Source organism: Mus musculus, chromosome 16, assembly GCF_000001635.26.
Source record: "Mus musculus strain C57BL/6J chromosome 16, GRCm38.p6 C57BL/6J".
NCBI classification, from domain to species: domain Eukaryota; kingdom Metazoa; phylum Chordata; class Mammalia; order Rodentia; family Muridae; genus Mus; species Mus musculus.
This window is the reverse complement of record NC_000082.6, coordinates 45,725,018-45,748,710: the sequence shown is the minus strand read 5'-3', so window position 1 is coordinate 45,748,710 and position 23,693 is coordinate 45,725,018. Positions and strand designations below refer to the sequence as shown.

Below are 23,693 nucleotides of genomic sequence, written 5' to 3'. Positions count from 1 at the left end.
TAAGTTTCTGAGACTTTGTTTTAGCATCTAGGGCCCTTTGCAGTCTAGGCAACTATTTTATCCTCACCCCCCTTTCATGTTCTATTTTTGGGGAAAAAAAAATCTCACTATGTTGTCTGGACTGGCTTTGAACTTGCAATGCTCCTGCCTCCTGGGTAGTTGCTGTTATGAGCATGTGCAGCTCTGCCTGGATAAATGCTAGAATTTGCATATGTAATTAGGGAAAAAGCTTATTTTGGAGTTGTAAGCGACTTAGAGCTTGAGTTCTCATGAGATGGACAAATGTGTTCAGAGCCGTGCTGCAAGTTAAAAGTGAAAATGTCTTAAGTGAATGGATTGGTTTTCATGATAAAATCATGGTGAAGTAAGAAAAAGCTCTGGATCTAACTATTTTGGAGATGCTGAAAAGCCACTCTACAAGCCTATTGGAAGGAGCTACTTGTTATATAAGTAGGAAAGCAAGTCATAACTTATCTGTACCTTCAAAAGGCCAATAACAACCACTGTTATTCATCCAGTGTCTCCCATCAATCAGATCTTAGGCCTTAGTCAGTGAATCAGTGAGCTCTGCGTGAAGTTGTGTGTCTAAAGGCCCAAAAGATGGCCCATCCTGGGGAGAGTGTACAGGGTGGGGTGGAACATTGTAGGGTAGCATAGGAAAGACCTTTATACATTTCTGTCACAGGCAATTTTTAAAGCAAAAGGACCTTCACATGTATGTGCTAATGTTTAACTTTCAATGTGTTTCTTTGACATTCTCCTCTTGTTTTGAATTCCAGAGCCCTAATCCATTACTCACCTTTAGCGTCAAGACACATGACAGAATCTATTACATGGTGGCTCCTTCACCAGAGGCCATGCGGATCTGGATGGACGTTATAGTGACTGGAGCAGAAGGATATACCCACTTCCTGTTGTAGTGAACTTTGGCCATGGTCCACTTCAGGGAAGACTGCAATAGTTTCTTACAAGAGTGAAGCCATATCCAGTCTCAGATGGAAAGGACTAACAGACCCATCCCTTTAGTTGTGTGCACTCAGAACTCTTTTTATAATGGAGAGCCTTTCATACAAAAGGAAGCAGGGCCCATAGTGGTAGGACTGGAGCTCCTACGACAAAAACAAAAACAAAACACTATTTTGATAAAAGCATCATTTAGATACACACTCTTATTTTTATCAGCTGGTGTTGGTTAAATGAACTGAACAGTTTACACAATATCTGTAAATATGTACTTAGAAATACAAGATTATTTTAGAACGCAACTCATTGCCCTTGATGATCACCTGCCATCTTTGTAGGAAGTAGAATTTTATAAAAGTAGACAAATAATGACTTAGAAGGCAACAGGTTTTAGACATCTTGCCTTAGTTTTTAAATACTGCACCCAAACCAAAGACCCGGCTTGACTCCTGTTTAACATCAGAGTTGCTCTCTAAATAGTCTTTAAAATGGGATTTTGATGTTAATTCTGTAGTATCCACCCTCCCAACAAGCTACTGTGCCTATATAATAAACCACTTTCTTAAAAGAATAAAAACCAAAACAAACAAACAAACAAACAAAACCCTCCTTGTTTTAAGAAAAGGCCATCTCAGACAACAGACCCCTGCAACATCAGGCAGTTTAAATTAAGGAGAATATTTAGTGTGGGGATCCTGTTCTGTGGAAAATTTGTCCATTCTCAGTGCTGAGAATGAAAGCAAGTAGTAGCCACTTTCCTCCAGACTGCTGGATTCCTCTTATGAAGTGAACATGTTATTGGCACCCTCACGTGGCATAACTATGAAATCTGTTTCACTGAAAATCTGAGCAATTAAAGTATCTTTTTTTTTTTCAAAAGACAACCAAAACTCAAATTACCATTCTCTATGCTATATCTTTTTCCATGTATCTTTACAAATGGCCTTTGTTTTTAGAGCTAATGTTTGTTGAATGAAATGACTTCAGGCAAGTCTTTTTTTATAATCATTTTTCAAGTGCCATTTGTGTGTGCGTGTGTGTTCTGTGTTTGTAAGTATGAACAAATTATTTCCTAAAACATGCCAAATGGATAGAAGTAGAAAACAATGTTTAGAAATGTGTCCATAAAACTGTCAAGCCAACTGGGCACAACTTAAAAGAAACTTACAGTGTACTCTTATATCTTTATACATGTTTCCAAAAATAAGATTTTTGCAACTGGATGATGCAAGGGTTTACTTGAACAATGAAGGACCGAGATCATGACCGTAGGAGGTATTATTTCTTGTCTGTGATTTTTGCAGAGGTTCCCCTTCAATGTTAGTGATCTTAAACATTAAAATGCAATTGTTAAGATTTGGTTGCTTGATGTAAAGATACAATTTGTCTGTACTGTACTTTCTTCATAGGATTGTAAGGGTGTTCTAATCACTTTGCATGTCATAAATCTTTTAGATATGTATGTGGGTTAAATGTATGAAGTTTGGATTAAAGCGTTGACCTCATTCACAGTGGAAACACTTTCTCCTCTCTCTCTCTCTCTCTCTCTCTCTCTCTCTCTCCCTCTCTCTCTCTCTCTCTCTCTGTAATCACCTATCTGTAACCTAACAGGCAGTGGATTAATCAGCAACAGTTAACGGTAGACTCTACGTAAAGATTGGTATGTGCTGACATTATAATTGGAAATTTATAAACTAAAATAGTTGGAAGGAAGAGAAGAAGCTGGAGTGCAAAATAAAGCTCCGAGGTCTCATTTGGTGGGCTCCTTTCTCTTCTGGATGTCAGAGAGAGAAGCTACCATCAAAAGACAAAAGCAAAACTTCTTTCACTTTTGAATGCTGATGCAGGGAACAGTGCCCCCCAAATGCCCTTACAGGAAACAAACTGTACTACTTTGTGCCCATTACTGTCACAGAAAGTATGTTGACAGTGCCTCGAAGCCAACTAGGTTCCTGATTTGTTTTTCTGGTAATGGTGAATTGAGAAAGCAATCCATGGGTCTCCCCCTTTCTGTTTGAATATACAATACTTTCTTCATTGTGGTAAGTCACATGATTTTTAAAATGCTGCTACATTTAAAGTACAAGGAGACCCTCAGAAATAGAGCAAGAAAGGGATGGAGGGTAACAATATCTGCAATTATCAAAGCTACAAGTACAGGTGTCCGATGTTACGATAAAAAGAGTGAGGTAGCATTCACCAGATGTCCTCACCTTTGTGAGTCAGTCCTTTGGCGTCTCTATCCACCCTGACAGAGAACAGGCAAAATTTTGTCACATTTACTGTAGTGCATCCTGAAAGTGGCTGTCTCTGTGGAACTGTGGAAACCCCAGTTTTGCCAATGGCCATGGATCATACAATGACTTGAGTGACAGAAAGAGAGTAGGGGTGTCGTCGAGGAGCAAGGGAGAAAGAGAGAGAGAGAGAGAGAGAGAGAGAGAGAGAGAGAGAGAGTGAGTTTTATTGACACCAAAAGAGAAAGCTTTTCTTTGGATTCCATGGGATTTGTGAGGCATCTCGTTTTAGCATATCCAGGTGGGCACCTGGCTACCTCACTCATTAATGAACTCTCCTAATGAGGTTTCAACGCTGTCCACAGTCGCTGGGAGTTCTTGTAACTAAAAGGAGTTCATACAGCTATGATGTGTTCCCTATTGTTTTCTATTATTTCCAGACAAAGAGGACTTTAATTAGTTACCTTAGGAACAAAGCATAGAGAAGTGACACTAAATCAAACTGATTTAAAACAAACAAACAAACCAAAGACTTGCTAGTGCTAGAAGCAAGCTGACCCAGTCTATCATCTTCGGTCACAGGCTTCCTGTGTGAGAGACACAGCAGCTCTAGAGGGAAAGGTTTGTTCTGTCTTTCTCTATCAAGCTCCTCCGGCAGAGTCTACCATTTCATGTTCTCAAAACTCCAAAGACGCGTCTGTCTCACGGTGCCTGCCCTTTGCTCTTGTCTTTGGCACCAACAACTGTTCCCGCGAATCTCTAAAAGGACAGTACCCAAGTTTCCTTCTGTTGTTGTAATAAATGGCATGACCAAAGGCAACTGTACGGGGGAAAGAGTTTATTTGGCTTACTGGTAAATATTCATCACTGAGGAGAGACAAGGCAGAAATTCACCACAGAAGCTTGAAGCAGAGACCACCAAGGAATATTGCTCACTAACTTGTTTCCAGGCTCACAGCCACTGACATTTTATACAATCCAGGCCCGCAGAGGGCTAGGACCACCTACATCAATCAGCAATCAAGAAAATGCCCCCCACAGACGTGCCTCCAGGCCAATCTTATGGGTGTAGACAATTGTCCAATTAAAAATCCTTCCTTCCTAGGTCCTCAATCTGACAAAACAAACTGAGACAAATAAAGTGGTTTTACATAAAAACATATATTTTTTTCACAAAGTACAGAAATTTCAAGCAGAATAGACAAGATAAAGTCCTATACTTAGTGAGACTTGAGGCTGCCAAAATTATTTTGAAAGATGTCAGAATCCAGAGACCCTAGTATCACAATTAATTGAATTATTTTCTATTGCCATTGATTCACCCCCTTCCCTGCCATTCCCCCACCCCCTTGTTAAAAAACAACAACAACAACAACAACAACAACAACAACAAAACGGTGCTATTGAAGGTAACACAGAGCCTTATGAACTCCTGTTTGAAGGGACTCTAGCCACCTTGAGCATGGCAAACATGTCTCTGGAAGGCCTGGTCCTTCTCTCTCATTTCCTCTGCCTTGCTAGAAACTGTAGCCCCCAAGGTCTATTCCCTTATTTGGTCACTTCCTGCTAAACCTAGTCCAGAAATCAAAGTATTTAAGTCCAGCAATCAAAAGCCCCCTTGTGGCTGTCCTAACTAACCTGTCCAATTAAACACCTCATCCGTACATGGGGTTCACCCTTTAACCTTTATAAACAGCCATATTCCTATGAGCCATGTCTGTCTCCTGTCGATTCAGAGGCAGTCCTATGTGCCCCCTCCCCCAACAAAAAAACCCTTCCTCCTCTCTTCTTTCCTCCTTCTTCTCCCTCCTCCCCATTTCTAGTCTTTGTCTTTTGCTCTCTGCCCTTTGTGTCTCTGGGGCAAATCTCCTTTTTGTGCTGGGAATTTGGTCTTGGGATGTCTTGCGCCAATATTTAGAATAGTCATAAAGGGCATGATAGTTCAAAGCGTACTGAAAATTGTGTGTATTATAATAACATGGCCAGATTGCCTGACAAAAGACTTTAGATAGTTACCCATCAAGCAACCATATGTGAATGAGTGTTTTCAGTAATTTTGCCTGTGGCTGCTCCTTTGAATTTTCAGCAATCTGGTGAGTGGGAAAATGTTTGGGAGAGATCAAAGAATGTTGATGCGACTCCAATGATGTGACTTTAAGATTAAGGTCGCCTCTTGGAAACCTTTCCCCCATAGCTGAAATGGAGTCATAGGGAATGAATGGGTAAGGCAAGAAGCCTAGCAATTTTTGTCCCAGGTCTTTGGTTTCTCTGGATGATAACACGGTTTCCCATCTATGCACGCTCAATTTGACCCTGGCTCCTCTCCGACATTTCCGCAGCTTACTGCGAAAAATACCGGCCAAGGCCGCCCAATGTCACAAGCCAAATGCCCTTTGGGGGAGACAGAACAACCCAGTAGAGACAGCAGTACCCCAGACAGCACCTTTGCGCATGCGTCTCCGCGCCCGGGGGCGGGGGGGGGAGGAGGTGAACAAATCCCACGTGATGCTTGTAAGCAACCCCCACCCCCACCCCACCCCGCTCCCCGCGGACTGCGCGTGCGTGACCTCGGGACCGCGCGACCTGCGCGCGTCTGTAGCGGGCGCAGGGGCAGCTGGGAAGATGGCGGCCTGGGCCCCTTGTCGGAGGTGGGGCTGGGCGGCTGTGTCCTTCGGCCGGCACCCGGGCCTGAGCGCGTCACTAGCTCGGAAGCCCCCACGGGCATGGTGGCTCTCAGGTTAGTGTACGGAAGGTGGGGCACTGGGGCTCTTTGGAAGGCCCGGCGACCGTCCAGTGCCCGTCTGGAGCCGGCTTGGCGCGCCATTTAAAACTGCTCTGGCTGTCTCGGCACTGAACGCTGCTGGGCAAGGCTAGGGGAGTCTGCTTTTCTGCTGAGGCCCTGCGGCGTTCTTGGAAGTCCTTGTTAGCGGTTACACTGCGATTTAAGGAGTTCCTACGTCCTCTGAATCAAACGTCAAGAGCAGAAAGAAAAAAAATAAGATGTGCATTTAATGTGTTTGGTTATTAGCTGCTCCTAGAGCTTTTCATATGGATATATGTCAAGTGGTTAGCCTTGCCTGTCATGGACTTGAGGAAACAAAGTATGTATGTATATACATGTAAATGCTGTCTTTAGACCTAATATCTGATTGTTCTTGTTTAAAGAATTGGAGTTACTCTACAATGGAAGCTAAAATGTGGATCAGTAGTATTACATGCGTAGAATACATGATTTGTGTACATGTATAGTTATCCTTAAATAACATCCTTGGTGTCCTCTTCACATCTTGCCACACAGCTATTAGATAGCTACATAGTGCTTGGAATACTAATGCCATTATATAACAAGTTTAGTTTTTTCAAGTATGTAATCGGTTTAACTTAACACTGTACATACACACACACAAGTATGTCAGTTCGATAACAAGAGTAAAATATATTTTTAAATTTCTTTAACAGTATTCATTGACAATATATGCATCAGGCTTTCAGCTAATCTATATTATATAAAGATGATTTATAGATTGAAGGTTGGATCTGTTGTTTTATAGCTAACAAACATCACTTCAGAGTAACTGCCTGAAATGAAATTTATTTGTTGGGAGGTAATGTCTGAAAGGGGATAAAAGGATACTTTGAGTATATAATTAAAGAAATGGAAAATGAACATTAATATTGATACAATCTATTGACCAGTAAACTGATCCCCTGTAGCCTTGTTTTAAATCCAGTTTTAAACTTGGCACATTTTTCCAGAGACTAAAACCTTGAATCTGTTTGACACAAACAAGGGATAACTTTAAAGCATTTGATTCTTTGTGTGTGTTTGGGGTCGGGGGTATGGATTGTTGATGTTTGTGAGACAGGGTTTCACTACATAGCCTCTGTCTTTCCTACAACTCATTGTACAAAACAAGGTGACCTGGAAATGGTAGTGGCCCCCCCGCCTGTGGCTCTTGTGTGTGTGGTTATTGGGGTGCACTGTCAGACTCTCTACTCATTATTTTTTTTCTCGAAAATAAACTGGACAGATTAAAAATGGGAAAAAATCTTAGCAGTACACATGGGAGAGACCCAGGCGCTTTCATTAGCAAGATGAAGGGCTAGTAAGACTGCTTAATCTTTTTCTTTTTTAAATAAAGGACTAGCAAAGATGGATCAGCAAAGTAAGCCCTGTAAGGTTCCCCATTTGTCCTGCCATATGTAAATAGTTCTAAGGTATATATGTGTTCCATTTACCAAAAGCCAGCCAACAGAAGTAAACGCACCAGTTAGAGAGCTGTTTGAGAAGTGTATTTCCAAGAATGATACTTGATCCAAACTTATCTTTAAAGGAGCGCGGCCTTCTGAAACTCCACATGCTGGAAATGATGGTGCTTTGTTGCCAGTCGCTTGCCCTTCCTGGGGACGATTGCTCAATGGTGATCTGGTCATAAACAGCGCAGCACTGTGGACATCCTTCCCTCTTGGCTGCCTACGCTGACGACTGATGAGGGTTTTACCTCTGCTTCCCAAAGCCTGGGGTTGCAGGTGCCTAAGACCTTGCCAAAATTATTAGAAATAATTTGGTAAAGAGGAAAGAAAGAAACAAAAACACACATACATTTCTTTTCCCCTACTCATCTGGTCAAAGTAAAAGACATGAAATTCCTGAAACATTGTTAAAACAAGAAAGAAATCTCAGGGGAAAAGCTGAAAGTGATGTATTTAAATCTAAATGTTAATTGCTACTGTTTAGGATAATCCCATGGTGCCAACATGAAGATATTTTTTTGATGAATCTCTGTCTTTTGTTTCACTGAAATTGTTATTTCATTCTGTATTTTGGAAAGTATGATTGGGTAAAAAGGTAAAAATTTTGATGCAACTTTAAAACTTAAAATCTCATACTTGAAGCTTATTTTAATTTTCCTATCAAATGCAGTGGGTTAAAGTTAAAATGTGAAAATATGTGTGATTTTCCAAAAATATTTTTTAAAGTATAATTCACACTTTGTGTACTTTGTTTTAGCTTGCAGACAAAAGGCATCACTTTCTTTCCTTAACCGATCAGAACTTCCAAACCTGGCTTATAAGAGGTTAAAAGGCAAAACCCCAGGAATTATCTTCATCCCTGGCTATCTTTCTAACATGAATGGTATAAAGGCAGTAGCAGTTGAGGAGTTTTGCAAATCTCTAGGTCACGCCTTTATAAGGTAGGAACAATATATTTCAGATAATATATTACCATTTAGTATTGTAATGGAGCCAACTAAAGTCAATGCCAGCATTTTAGTAGATGGAGTTATTTCAATAGTGTGCAGACTTTGGTCTCATGATTTAGGGTCTATAGGGTATTTGTGCTGTGCTGGCTAGATGGGCAGCAGAGGGTGTCATCCGGGGGCTCGTCACTTAGTTGTTTAGATACAATGATCTGTGTGGCAAAGAAAGTATACCTGTTGGGTTTCCTATCATACCTTGTGATTATGGGTTTTGCACTAAAGACATAAAGAACTCATGTGGCCGCTGTTTATTACTCTCTACCACGGGTGTTTGAAGCTGAGAGTATAATATAGCATACCTCAGGGGTAGAGCATTTGTTTAGCACAAAAATCCCGGAATCAGTCCCTAGCACAACCCACAAAAGACAAGGTTTTTCAGTGTAATATAATATTGTAAGATTAATATTGTATAATTTACATTTCCGTTTTCTTTGTTCTTTTTTTATTATCTGACTGTGTGTGGTTATAAACAAGGATATTATATTTGTACCTTTTCACTCATTTTAATAAAAATGTATTGATGTAAAAAATTGGAATCTCTTACCAAGCTGTTTAGCCCATTAGCTGCAGCAGTAAGGTTAGGTTTATCAATACATTTTTTGATATTTTAATTTTAAGATAGTTTAATGGGGAACGCATTGGTGTAAAACTGAAGAAATAGAATTGAAAGAAGACTTCTTTAAGTAACTTATGAAGACATCAGTAATACTCAGTAGACACAGATATGGCAGGAGGGAAGTGGGTGGACAAGATTTACAAATGAACTCTGGGAAAAATAAAGGGCAGTGCTGTCTGTGGAGAGAGACCATTCATAATCTGATTCATATCTGAGGAGAACGTTCACAATCAGAAATACTGCTGCCATTGCTTTTCTTTGTCTGAAAAGTAATCTTAATAAAGAAATGAGCATCTTAGGGCTGGGGAGGCAGTAGTGAGTGAGGCACTTTCTGTGCAAGCGTGAGTGAGGATCAGAGTTCAGCTTTCTGCACCCAGCCCTGTAAAAGCCCAGTGGCTGAAGCTGCCCACCTGTCATCCCAGCATTTGGAAGGCAGAGAGAGGGATCTCTTAGCTGTTTAGCCCATTAGCTGCAGCAGTAAGCCTCAGGCTCAGTGAAAGACTCTACCTCAGTGTATAAGGTAGAGAGTGATCAAGGACAATACTTGATGTCAGCCTCTGGCCCCTACAACCATGTGTACATGTACCTATACCACATACATACATGCACCCCTCACACATGGGAATACATCCACACATATGCCACAACCCACATAAAATAGAACTCAACATTTTACTGAGTTTTGAATTTGATTTGAGACTGAGAGCTATAGCCAGTTCCAGGCATACTGTAGTTTTCTGCATATTGGATGCTATATAAATACACACTTATAAACAATAGCTCTTTTACGACAGATTCTTTAATTAAGTTCTTTTGTGTAGCATTGTAATAGTGGTGAGTGTAGGAACCTTCCGAATTCATTGTATGTCTACATGATTATGTGCTATGTGAGCATGACCATGCATGCATGTGTGCATGTGTTTGGAAGCCAGGAGACAACGCTAGTTGTTATTTTTCAGGAGTCATTCACCTTATTTACAGAGACAGGACTCCTTTCAGTGGTTTGAAGCTTCTCAAGTAGGTTAGTCTTGCTGGCCAAGGAGCCCCTGATCTACCTGTCTCTGCCTGCCCAGCACAGAGACTGCCTCAGGAAAGTTCACAAAATGAAGAGATGTGACTTCAAGAAGGACTAGTGACTGGTTTGGTGGGGAAGGAAGACTTTATTGGCAGTGGAATGGCATCCAAAGTTCATGGTTATAAAGGATCTGGCCAGGAATTAGGAAACAGTTCGGAATGACTTGTGATTTTGATAATCTGTGTCCATGATAGGATACCTCATAATTTATTGAGTTGGGACCTTGAAGTAAAGGTAAAACTCAGAGATTAGACAGATGTTGAGCTTGAATCCCTAGGAAAATTTAGAAGGCGGGGTTCATGGTGAATCTGATATGAATCTTGAGGAGCAGTAAGTGCTATGAAGAAAATACAGCGGGAAGGAGTGCAGAGCTATGGGAGAAGCGCAGTGGTAGCACGGGATGCTCAGAGCCAGCTTGGCATGAGCTGAGGCATCTCTAGTGGAAAGGAGAAGTGTGCTAAGTAGAGGTGAAAGGTCATGGTACAGGAAGGGGTGGTGCATACTGTTTAACTTCAAGCGAGAAAATAACAATAACTGGCGAGGGAAGGAGCTCAGGAAGAGATGAGGTCGGGGAAGCATGCTAAGGGCTTTGAGTTTTAGTAGCTACCCAGCATGCACTGTAGTATTTCATTTGGAAGGATCATTCTGACTACGAGAGAAACTGAGAATACCACTGCATTGGTCGAGTTGAGATAATAACGTGGACTAAGCTAAGCAGCAGTGATGATGGAAGAAAGTGATGGACGTGAGAGGTTCTTGGAAGTTAAGCCAGGAGGATTTACAAAATGCATGTTGACTGATGTTTACTGTAGTTAGGTCACGGCAGTAATGGAAAATGCTCTTCTTTGCTTTAAAGTCAAAAAAGCAAGCCTGGACACATTTCAGACACTGAGGTATAAACATATTTCTTCTTCTTCTTCTTCCAGGTTTGACTACTCAGGGATTGGAAGTTCAGATGGTAACTTAGCAGAGTGCACAGTGGGGAAATGGAGAAAGGATGTCCTTTCCATACTTGATGACGTAGCTGAAGGACCGCAGGTGACCATTTTTGTTAAGTAGACTGATCTTTGACTCAAGTGATATTTATTTTGTCTCTTTAGATATAACAATGGATAATATTTTGTCAATTTTGATAATTTCGATTTTGATGAACAATTTTGATTTAAAATTATTGTATTTTTACTTTCTAATAAGCAATAAGCACTTTAGTTCTCATTGAAAAATAACTTTGCTTTTATAGTTCTATATTATAGACATAATGACCTTACAGAAGTTAATTATATTGGGATACAGGGACAGATGCTGAGTTCAAGATGAACCTAGTCTACAAAAAGAGTTCCAGGACAACACAGTAGAAACCTGACTCAAACAAACAAACAAACAAACAAGTTAGTTTAATTGAATTTTACTTTGTGTTACATATTAAAAGTCTGCAAGGATATAAAAGATACAAAGTGTATATATTTCTATTAAATCATTCTCTTTATAGAGTATGAGAGTCCTCTTTGAAGTCATGCATACTTGTTTTTAGATACTGGTTGGATCCAGTCTTGGTGGATGGCTCATGCTGCATGCTGCAATTGCACGGCCGGAAAAAGTCATAGCTCTTATTGGTATAGCTACTGCTGCAGATGGATTGGTGACACAATATCATGCACTTCCTGTTGAGGTAAGTCATGAGCCATTTGGCCACCCCGGGGAGTACTTCCTATCTTCTGCCTTTTCTCTCTCTCTACTTATTCACCATCTCCCTCTACCTTACTAGAGTGACCTGGCTTTTGTCTTTGCTGCCCTATTGCTTGGTCTCTTGTTTTTTTTTTTTTTGTTTTTTTTTTTTTGTTTTTGGTTTTTCGAGACAGGGTTTCTCTGTGTAGCTCTGGCTGTCCTGGAACTCACTTTGTAGACCAGGCTGGCCTCGAACTCAGAAATCCGCCTGCCTCTGCCTCCCAAGTGCTGGGATTAAAGGCGTGCGCCACCACGCCCGGCTTGCTTGGTCTCTTGTTTTAAGGTTTCCTTTTCTCATTCCTCTTTCTAAAACATCCTGCCAAATGCATGAGACGTGGCACTGAAGTCATGCTTCACAGTGTCCTCTTTTGCTCAGTTTTCTTTATTTCCTTTACCTAATGGAATTCCATGTCACAGTCTACTTTTTTACCCTCTTACTCTCAGTTCGTGGTATGTGAATAGTGCCTGTTCTTACATCATGTGAGACTGGACTAAACAGATGTAAAACTACCTTCTTTAGCCCAAAAACAGACTTATGTTCTCTGGGCAGCAGTTATCAGCTAATTAGAGGCAGCACACCAGGGGTAGAGGGGTTTTTTGTTTTTTTTTTTTTTGTTTTTCTGGCTTTGTTGCTTTGTTAGCATTCTTTTCGAATAATTTTTGTGCTGCATCAAAAGAAAAGCAGGGCTTTTCACCAATGTTCTTCAGCGATTCATGGTAAAAATGAAGGGTCTGAAATAACTGGGAAGGTAGCTGTTCTCTTTAGCTTCAATTGGATATCCGTTTAGGCAGTGTTCTAGTTAGGGTTCCTATTGCTGTGATGGAACACTATCACCAAAGTTGGTGAGGGAAACGGTTTGTCTGGCTTGCACTTCCACATCACAGTCAATCACTGAAGAAAGTCTAGGCAGGACCTCACACTGGGCAGGAGCCTACAGAGGCCATGGAAGGGTACTGCTTACTGACTTGCTCTTCATGGCTCGTTCAATCTGCTTTCCTAGAGAACCCAGGACCACCAGCCCAGGGATGACACCAGCCACAAGGCTCTGGGCCCTCCTAAAAATGATGTCCAGACTTTCTACAGCCCCGTCTTCTAGAAACATTTTCTTTTTTTCAATTTTCTTTATTTTTCTTTTCTTTTCTTTTTTTTTTAAAGATATTTTATTTATTTTATGTATATGAGTACTCTGTACACTGTCACTTTCTTCAGACACACCAGAAAAAGGCCTCAGATCCTGTTACAGATGGTTGTGAGCCACCATGTGGTTACTGAGAATTGAACTCATGACCTCTGGAAGAGCAGTCAATGTTCTTACCTGCTGAGCCATCTCTGGAAACATTTTCTTAATTGAAGTTTTCTTTTCTCACATGACTTTAGATTGTGTCAAATTCACATAAAACTGTCCAACACAGACAGTTATGTGCAAGGACAATGGAATAAGCAACATCTATACTTTTGTGCATTTTTTTACTGCATTCATTTCAGTTTTCCTCACCTGTGGAACTAAGTTCCTGGTAAGCCAGAGACAATAAAAATTAAAAGGGAAAAACATTATTTCAAAATGGGTTCCAGACCCACTATCAATCTTGAATTTCATTCTGAATCAGACATGGGAGATATGCCCAACAAGTTCCTCCCCACAGTAGAGTTTGAGAATCAGGTTTGCAGAGCCCAGGAAGAAAGCAGCAGTGGGGAGGGGAGTCAAGGGGACACAATAAACGTGTATAACTTTGGATAATAGAACATTACTGATTTCTGCTTCAGGTTCTTTAAGATTTCAGCTGTGGAGCATCTGAGTTTGTTCTTAGTTCATGTTGTTCTCAGTGGCATTGCTGGAGATGAGGGGATAGCTCAGTTGTTAAAATGCACGACATACAAGCTTAAGAAACTGAGCTAACCCAGACCCATGCTGTTTTGTTTTGTTTTGTTTGTTTTATTTTGTTGTTTAAAGCTGATAGGCTGGGGAAATGGCAGAAGAGATAAAAAACACTTGCCCCTTGCCTGACAACCTGAGTTCTGTTCTTGGGACTGACATAGAAAACCAACTCACGTGGATAGTGCTCTGGCTTCCACACAAGCACTGTGGCACACACATGCATCCTCACCTTTTCCCCACAAACAAGAGTAATAATGGAAGAGATGATGATGATGATGACGACGACGATAGTAATAATAATAGTAACAATAATAATAAAGCTAGGTATAGTGGTGTGCCCTTGTAATCCCAATACTGATAAGGCAGACAAGTAGATCCTTGGAGCGTCATGTCCAGCCACCATCGAGGACTAGTAAATCCCAGGTTAACGTGAGACCCAGCGTCAGAATAACAGGGTATAGGCAGGTAAAATGGCTGAGATAGAAAAGTTCTTGCTGACAAGCCTGATAGCCTGAATTTGATCCCCAGAACCCATATGGTGGAATGAGAGAACCAACTCCTGATCGCTGAACATATACTGTGTCATGCCCACACAAATAATGCTTAAAATACTTACAAAAACCAAGAGAGATGGGAGGGCTGGAAAAATGGCTCAGCAGTTAAGACCGTTTGTTATGCTGTCGCTGAGGAGTAGAGTTAAGATGCCAGCTCCCATGTAACAAGCCAGGTGTTCCCTCAGACATCTGCAGGCCCAGCTCTAAGGAGGAGGGACGTCACAAAGGCCCAGTGGCTTCTAGTCTAGCTGAGGGAACCACATCAAGTTCAGAGGTGAAACTTTGCTACAAAAGATCTAACTGGAGAATGATAGAGGAAGACCACTGCCCACTCCTCTGGCCTCTGTGCATACTGTTGCACCCACCCCACCCCACCCCCAGATAAGTGTGCATACAGTCATATAGACACATAAGAAACACACAACTTTTTCTTTTTTGGAAAAGCAAATCAACAGTGGACCATGTTCCTGAGGAATGACACCTGAGGTTGTTGTGCTCATGAGAGTCCTGATATTTTTTCCTATCAGACCTAAAATTACAAAGTTGGTCTTCCCTGTACTCATCTCTGATGTCTAGTTTTTTTCCTCAAATATAGTTCTTTGATGTTTGTGTTTTTTCTGCTACTTCTTTGTGCATTTGAAACTTTGACCCTTTGCTTAATCCCCTTGACTCACCAATACAATGGCTTTCATGATAGGAACTTTTCTCAGGAATATTGCAGCTTGAAAAGGAGTTCCTTACGTTTTGCTGCTGTTGTTGTAGCAATTGCCAAGATCTGTGCACATTTCACTTTGCATGTGTAAGTAGATTGTTCAGCATGTGGATAAGGTGGGCATTGAAAAATCAGATACAAAGTTTTTTAGGTAGGGTTTTTATTGCTGTGATGAAACTCTATGACCAAAAGCAGTTTAGGGAGGAAAGAGTTTATTTCATCTTGCAACTTTCAGGTCACACTCTTACTGAGGGGGAAGTCAGAATAAGATCTCCAGGTAAGAATCTGCAGGCAGGAACTGAAACAAAAGTCATGGAGAAATGCTGCTTACTGACTTGTTCTTGTTTGTTCCTCCTACTTTTTTCCACAGTTCAGTACCACCTACCTAGGTGTGGCACCACCCACAGTGTGCTGGACCCTCTATAGTCATTCATCAAGAAAAAGATCCACTGACTTGCCTGTTGGCCAGTATTAGGGAGGCATTTTCTCAGCTGGGTGTCCTTTTTTCTAAATGATTCTAGCTTGGGTCAAGTTGACATAAAACTGAACAGCACCAGAGGAAAGCACAGGGACACTAGGCATTACCTCCCCATTAACCACTGGCCCTAAGGTGTCAATAGTGGCCCAGAGAGTGTGTCAGATCCCCTGGAGCTGGAGTTATAGGAGACCATGAGATGTCCCATGTGGGCTCTGGGAACCTAGCTAGGCCCTGTGCAAGAAGTGGAAGCACTTTTAACTGTTAGCCATCCCTCCAGACAGAAAATTCCAAATTTTAATAAGAAAAATTGTTGAAGGTATATGTTACAATCTGAAAAATAATCCTCAAAGGATGTGTTAATGTTTCTTTTCACCAGAATCTAGAAGTGATACTCCTGTTTAGTTTCCAGGAGGCATTTAAAACTTTCTTTCTCTAGGTGCTGGCCTACTCCTTTAATCCCAGTACTTGGGAGACAGAGGTAGGTGGATCTCTTTGAATTTGAAGCCAGCCTGATCTACAAATGAGTTCCAGGATAGCTAGGGCTACACAGAGAGACCCTGTCTTGAAAAACCACCACTATCACTGCCAACAGTAATAATAGTGATAATGATAATAAACAATAATATACCTTCAACCAAAAATTACCTAAGTGTAATGGGTAATTGTTTTGAAATTTCAAAAATAAATTATTCTAAGATATGGTTTTATAAACATCAGTGTCTTGGGACCAATTTCCAGAAATTGCTGTACTTTTCTTCCTTTCTGTTTTCCCTTCTGTTGGGGTTAAGCAGAACTTGACATAAGAGCTTGTATGATAGGGAGATCTGAGTTTGCTTGATAGCTAAAACATTTTCTGTGCTTGGCCTTTGACTGTGATATTTAACTGCAAGCCTTAATACTCTCCTTTGTAAAAGTAGAATAATTATAGAATTATTACCAGAATTGTGTGAAGATATATATATAATATACCTTACATCTAAGTAATTAATTTTGTTTTCTTTTTATGGGGTCTCCCTATGTAGCTGTCTGGCCTGGAACTTGAACTAGCTCTGTAGACCAGACTAACATCAAACTGATAGGTGGGCCTGCCTCTGCTTCAGGAGCACTGGCATAAAGGCATGCACCCCGTCTGGTCCAATGTGTGAGGATCATTGTGGCTACACTTGTGTTGCCTGTCTTCTTGAGGACTGTCTTCCTCAGACTCTTCAAGGCTGCTAAAAGGTTGTTGATATTCATGTTTGTATTTTTCCCACTAGACTCAAAAGGAAATAGAAATGAAAGGTGAGTGGACCTTGCCATCTAGATACAACAAGGAAGGCTATTTCAGAATCCCGTACAGTTTCATTAAAGAAGCGGAGCATCACTGCTTGTTGCATAGCCCCATCCCTGTGACCTGCCCTGTACGCTTGCTCCACGGCATGAAGGATGAAATAGTTCCTTGGCAGAGATCCCTGCAGGTCGCGGACCGAATAGTCAGCCCAGATGTAGATGTCATCCTCCGGAAACAAGGTGATCACAGGATGAAGGAGAAAGCAGATATTCATCTGCTTATTTGTACTATTGATGACTTGATTGACAAGCTTTCAACTGTAGTTCCGTAGAATCACATTTGTAGCTGGAATGCCCTCCAGTGCATCCAGAAGATTGAAAGTGTGGTAGTAAATCAAAGACCCGGATACTTCAGGGTTTTCCCTCTTGTAGTTTGTAAATATCGGATACGTATTTATTTAATGATGTCTTTGCACAAATACACAAATTGTGACCAAAGTATTAGCTGCTCTTTGGAAATTTTTGTCCTCCTTTTATATTTTCCCATTAAAGTAGCACCTATTTTTTATTAAAGAGATGTTTGCCTTTCTTACATACACTTTAGCTGTGCCAGCTATAGTTGTGTTCCTTTCTACAATAAAGCTTGAATATTTTGGGTTTTGTCTGGTACCATTATATATGGAAGTTTGTAAAATTCTGATTTTAAAATGTAGTTCACAAAATAGAGGAAGATGTTTATTCAAGTAAATATGAAATGATTCAAAAAATGTCTGAAGCATAATAAAGTTGGAAAAGTGAGGGTGCCATGCTATATTTAAAACTAAAATTACTGTTTTTTTAAAGGTTATGTTTTATTGTGATGTAAAAGATACTTCTAAATTTTGAATTGTCATTCTTATGGGAATCTTCCAGATTTTTTATTTTTTTAAGTTTATATGTAAAATAATGGGTAATACCACGTCCAACACTTAACTTCATTTTATCGTTGTACCTCACTTGCACAGATCTTGTCGCTCTGCTGTGTTTCACTCTCTCTGCTTCCCCCTACACCCTTTCTCCCCTCAGTCCCCTTCTGCTTCCACACCATGTCTCTATATAGAGAAAACAGATACTGCTTCCTTCCCCACCATGCTCCCCTAATGTCCTTTAGAGCCTTCTCTGCAGTCTACTTTCACCAGCCATGCAATATATGTGTAGTTAAATCTGTACTGTACATATGAGAGAAAACACTTTGCATATCTAATCTGTTTCTCTTTACATAATCTCAGTTCCACCATTTTCCTGCAAACATGCTCTATAGTTAAATGGTATTCATCTAATGATATAGTGTTTTTATATAGCGGTTGGTTAGACTAAAGAGGAAGATGATCTTTCCGCATTAACCCTGCTTTGGGGAATACGATTAGACTGGCATAAGTGCAAATAGATGGGTAGGTACCATTTTAGTTTAAGTGGCAGAAGGGTAGAGTCAGTAAGGAAACATGAAATACTAGTGTAAGGTGTGATTTTTAATAACTACTGAGGTATTAATATTTATTAGCCTTTATATTAAATTGTGGTTTGCTTTTTTTTACTTATTAATTTTGGCTAGACTTTAGCCCTCATTGATTATATCTATATTAACATGCCAACATAACTCATGAGTATGTGTTGAAGAGTTAATTTTTATCGCATAAATGAGAGTCGGCAGACAATAAACCTGGTTGAAAGGACAGTTTAAAAAAACACAGTATTTATAGCCAATGAAGAAAAGGGCAATAAAATTTTTGTGCAGGAAAGTGTTGCAGCTGGTTGGCAGATTATCCTGAGAAAAGTACCTTATGAGTTGGCTTTTGTCTGGGAACGTGGGTCTCAAGGACTCCCACTATGGCCAGAACTGAGCATAGTAGCTCACTGTGCTTGCATGAACTCTCTGCAAACACTGGCTTATGCTGAACCCCACTTTCTTCCCAGGTGCCCAGAGTGTTGATATATGTGGAGCAGCGACTCCCTCTGAGTGGTCCAGTAAACCCCTTGGCACCGACTCTTAGCAAGCTTTCTTGCAGATGGTATCACATGAGCTGTTAGAGCTCCTTGCTGGAGACCCAGTTTCTGCCTCTGTGACTCCAGTGTGGATTCTTGGAAGCTTACCCCCAGTTTCCCTGGGCTTCACCCCATGTGCCTTTTTCCTTTGCTCACTCTGCTTTGGATCCGTTCACTCTAATAAATCAGTAGTGAAAGAACTGTATGGTGAGTCCTGTGCATTCTCACAAGCCTGCATGTCTGAAGTGATCTCCAGGGCCTCTGATACACTTAAAATTAAACTAACCATGACTATCCCTTATCCCAGAGAAAAGCAAGGGGGGGGGCGAGGGAGTGAATCCTGTTGGCTTTGTTACTTTGAGCTAGAATGGGACCATTTGGGGACCCCTTTGGCTAGATATTACTAAACATGAAAAGTATTGGAAAGTGAAGGGGATGAAGTTCCTGCCCATTGGAGTTTCGGAGGTTAAAGTGCTCTGCTATGTTGCATTGACAATGCTGACTCTCCCGCCTCAATGCACTTTAACCCCAGAGAACTCTAACTTGGCAGGAATTGGAGCTCGGGGCTGCATCCCATAAAGTGAGAGAGCCACAGCATGTGTTGGTGCGGTTTACAAGTTTAAAGTACAAAGTGGGGCTTAGCTACATCCCAGCACATGTACTAAATCTGTAACAGCAGTCTTGTCCTTTGTGCCTTACTTCCAAGTCTCGAAATGGCACAAACCTACATAATAGATAGAACTAATAAAGAAGCACAAGACATTTAGAGTAGTGATGTGCCGGAGGTGTTAGCTTTCTGATTTTTGACTGATGATGGGACATAGTCCAGTGTGGAACTGATGGTCGCCAACCCATAATGCTATGGAAAGGAAAAAGGAAGCAAGGAAGTGGTCAGGCTTTTAAAGCCAAAGGACATTTCATTTCCAAACAGGAAGATCCCAAGTTGGACTGGTGTTTTTCGTGTTTATGCAGATGTTCAGTGCCTCCACTTTCCCTGCCCCCAGTTTTTGTTTGTGTTAACAAAAGGAAAACCTTATTTACTTTGGCAGGAGTTAACATCACAGAATTCAAATGAAATCAAATTGATATTTTCACCATCAAGTGAAACTTCCAGTTACATCTAATTGAACTTTTGGCCAAAGGGGCCTCATGGAAGCCCTTAAACAACTCAGGCTATTGATTGCCAAGGCTATACCACAAATCCATGGTAGGGTCCTACTGCTCACAACAATGCCTAAGTATCTCATTGAACACAGAGAGACTGAGCTGGTGTCCAAAGCTTTCACCCCTAATGACTAGCATCTGTGGTACTGAAGTAGTGAAAGGCTGAAAGGCCAAGAGCCTGAGACTAGATAGGCCATAGGCCTATGGGAAAATCACACTACTGTTCGGCTAAAGGAACAGCAATAAAGTGACATTCCACTATTCCCATTGGTAAGTGCTCAGCCACCATTAGAGCAGATAGGACAACTGGGCAATGCACAGAGAGATTTTGGGACAGCTAGTCCTAAATGGGTGTCATCACCTTCCCTTCTGGGTACTATTTGGAGAGGAGGTAGAAAGACTGTAACAGCAAGAAGCGATAAATAACACCAAGGAAACAGTGTCTTTAGACAAAATAGGATTGACTTATGTAAGAACTCACAGAGACAGTGGTAGCATGCACAGGGCCTACCCAGGTTCAAGCCACAGAGTCTCAGCACTGAGAGGGTTGGAGTGGGAGTGGTCAGGAGTTCTCATCCCTAACCAAGAAGCTGGCTCCAGCTGCTTGCAAAGGGAAATTTAGTGTTCTCCAATGGAATCACTCTGGATGAATAAACCACACTTAGATGTAGGCCCCGTGCCCAGTGTTGATGGCCAACACAAAACTCAATGACTCAGTTGTTTTTTTTTTTTTTTTTTGGTTGTTGTTTCCTATTACTTGGGCTTTTTTTTCTAGTCATTTGATCATATTATGGTTTCCAGTTTTGTGTTTTTAGGGTATGCAAGTCCCTAAGCAGCCAATTTAAAAAAAAAAATCTAAAGCAGAAAGAGCTCTGAGCATGGCTGAGTTTTATAAAGCATGTTGATAGAGCTAAAAGAGTGTAACCATTCCCTAAAGTGAGTATGCCTAATGGTCACTGGATTTGGAACAGCTGGAAAAGTGTGTGGTGCTCGCCTGTAATCCCAGCACCTGGGAGGCAGAAGCAGGTGGATCTCTGAGTTCAAGGCCAGCCTGGTCTACAGAGTGAGTTCTAGGATAATCAGGGCTACACAGAGAAACCCTGTCTCAAAGCGAAACAAAAGAAAGAAAAAGAGAGAGCAAATAGTCATTATCTAGAAGAAAAAAGAGTGAGTGAATATTAAATACAGCTATTACTTGTTATTTCAGAGCTAGTTCCAGCAACCACTGAGACTATCAAAATTACAAAAGGCTGAAGTTCCTCGTGTAAAGCAGAGTAGTATTTGCTTAAAGCCCATGCCCAGCACCTAGAACATGTCATCATTTCTAGAGTACTTAGACTAATACAATGCAAAGACAATTACATATATTTCATATGCTGTATTTCTTAGGGGACAATAAGGAAAAATTACATTTTCAAAGCATAATACCTCTCTCACTTTTATTTATTTATTTTTCCAGGATGGTCTTGAACTCATGGTCCTGCTTCAATCTTCTTGTTTGTTTTCAGAGACAGGGTTTCTCTGTGTAGCCCTGGCTGTCCTGGAAATCACTCTGTAGACCAGGCTGGCCTCGAACTCAGAAATCTGCCTGCCCCTGCCTCCCAAGTGCTGGGATTAAAGGTGTGCACCACCACTGCCTGGCCTGCTTCAACCTTCTAATTTTGAAATTACAGGCATGAACTGCACTGCTATGCCAGGTCCACACAAGGGTATTTTGTTATGCTTTTTGTTTATGTTTTTGGGTTATATTTGGTTGGGTTTGGATTTTTTGTCTTGCTTTTTGTTTTTGTTTTATTTATACACACACACACACACACACACACACACACACACACACACACACACACACACATATATATATATATATATATATATATATATATATATATATATATATATATATATATATATATATATAATTTGGATCCTCAATGTGGAATCTTCATATATGGAGGGCTAACTGACTCTTTTGAAGTTCTTTTTTTTAAAAAAGAAGAAATATGTTTTATGTTTATGTGTGTGCATCTTCATGAATTCATGTGCCCACGTGCTTTTAAGTGCCAGAGGAGACCAAAAAATGGCGTTGAATCCCAGGAACTAGAGTTTCTTGAGTTATGACAGAAATAGAATATAGAGACTACATCTAGAAAAATGCAGGCAAGTTTCTAAGGTAAATATATATTTTAGGGAGCATGATACTTCCCATTTTACCTTGTTTATACTGGTATATTCAGGGGTTTACTGAGAGGTTTGCTTTCTTCCATCAATTAATGAAGCTCACTGGGTCTTCATTCGTAGCCTTCAGCATCTCTTCGCAGCCCTTGACTCAGCCCATCCCTCTTACTCCAGGAGGTTGGTCCCTACGGTCCCTGCCATGACAGTGCTTTGCCTGTGCATTATTGATAGAATTTACTGCCTTGAAATCCTCTGCTGATGCTCCAATCTCTTTCTTTAAAGCACTTTTGAGTTTGAACTTGTTTTTATGGCATCATTTATTTATCCCCAAACAGCTCGGACTTGGTGCCTGAATTCCTCAGGGCCTCCGCCCTCCCCCCCACCCCCGCCCAACTTGTAATGTTAATTTTCCTTTAGTTCTGGCCTTGATGGTCTTTTCATGTTACTTGCTTGAGTAACGTCACCCAGGTTCATGGTTTTAACTCCTACCTACCAAGCAGATGACTCAAGTTTCTACCCATTAGATGATTCTCCTGAGCGCCAGACTTATAAAACAGTCGCCCAATGATCTCAGACAGTAGCAGGACCAACTTTTATTACCTCTGTCCTTTGTATACCACCCTACCTGTGAGTTCTTCTGCAGTAAAGTAGCACCACTATTAATTCAGCTACATCAGTCAGATGAGTGAGTCTCTTGCCTTTTATCCAGTGATGATCTGGTGGTTTTCTTTCTCCTGAAAATATTCGAATTCCCTTGCATGGCAAATTAGTGTGAGGTTGGTAAGTGCCTAATAACTGGCTTTTTACTGCTGGCACTTGCCACCATCCTTGGGATATGGATTCTCATCAGGACCAGATTCAAACTTCCGCTGTGGCATCTCTGAAAGCAATGTGGCGAAGAAAGCCCAGGACCATACAATTATACAGTGTTTATCTTCTGTAGAGACTTGAATACAAATATCTTCAAGAATATAAATTATTGGGAAGTGTAACAAAAATAAAGAGCAATTCATTTTGGATACTTCATCTTTGTCACTTTTACTTATGTAACCCAGTAACTAAAGATGACAGAATTTACAAACTGACCCTTAAAATTACTGAAAACTCTAACCTCAAACCCTTGCAAAGCAGTGTTTTATTACCTGGAGCCAGTCTGACGTTCCAGTCTCAGTTTACTTGCTGATTCTAAGACTTTTTCACCTTTTAAAAAAATACTAATTTAAAATATTTATTTTATATTCATGAACGTTTTACTTGCATGAATATCTGTGCACTGAATGCAACCTACCAAAACTTTTAGGGTACGGAGAGACTTCTGTTTAATTAGAAAATTTGTCTTATATATTTTATTTTAAAGTAACATTTATAAGACTTATCCCTTGAATAGAGCCAAACCAAGCCCAGAGGTTTTCTACGGGTTGGAAGTTTCTGGATGGAACTGCCTTGACAGCTTAAGTAAACGGTTGCAGCTTCCAGTGTCACCCCCATCCCGACCCCATCCTGTCCTGTAACAACTGTCCCTTCAGTGCAAGGTTAAAGTGGTTTGGCTATTCCTGGCAGATGGGCAC

General features: G+C 40.8%; 2 protein-coding genes across 23 annotated transcripts in view; both read left to right on the top strand.

Annotated features, from left to right (window-relative positions):
• Positions 1-2,481, top strand: part of Phldb2 (pleckstrin homology like domain, family B, member 2) — a 207,369-nt gene extending 204,888 nt beyond the window's left edge. For 13 of the 16 annotated variants that reach the window (XM_006521926.4, XM_006521921.4, XM_030249020.1 and 10 more), the window contains one exon: positions 780-2,468. In XM_006521926.4, coding sequence (XP_006521989.1) covers positions 780-920 — 141 coding nt within the window. In that variant the 3' untranslated portion in view covers positions 921-2,468. Of the gene's footprint in view, positions 1-779 lie in introns of all 16 variants that reach the window. The other 3 variants (NM_001357078.1, NM_001252442.1, NM_153412.4) reach the window with 1 other exon arrangement.
• Positions 2,482-5,755: 3,274 nt separating this feature from the next.
• Positions 5,756-18,986, top strand: Abhd10 (abhydrolase domain containing 10). 7 transcript variants are annotated; one of them, NM_001384223.1, is made up of 7 exons: positions 5,756-5,934; positions 8,209-8,392; positions 11,076-11,187; positions 11,681-11,818; positions 15,932-15,973; positions 16,752-17,004; positions 18,718-18,986. In NM_001384223.1, exons 1-7 carry the CDS (start codon positions 5,820-5,822, stop codon positions 18,792-18,794), a joined length of 921 nt encoding a protein of 306 aa, NP_001371152.1. In that variant the 5' UTR covers positions 5,756-5,819; the 3' UTR covers positions 18,795-18,986. The 7 variants fall into 7 exon arrangements, 4 of the variants coding, with proteins under 4 accessions (NP_001371152.1, NP_001258999.1, NP_001371150.1 ...); NM_001272070.1 differs by lacking the exon at positions 15,932-15,973; NM_001384221.1 differs by having other exon boundaries at positions 16,752-18,986.
• Positions 18,987-23,693: the final 4,707 nt, after the last annotated feature.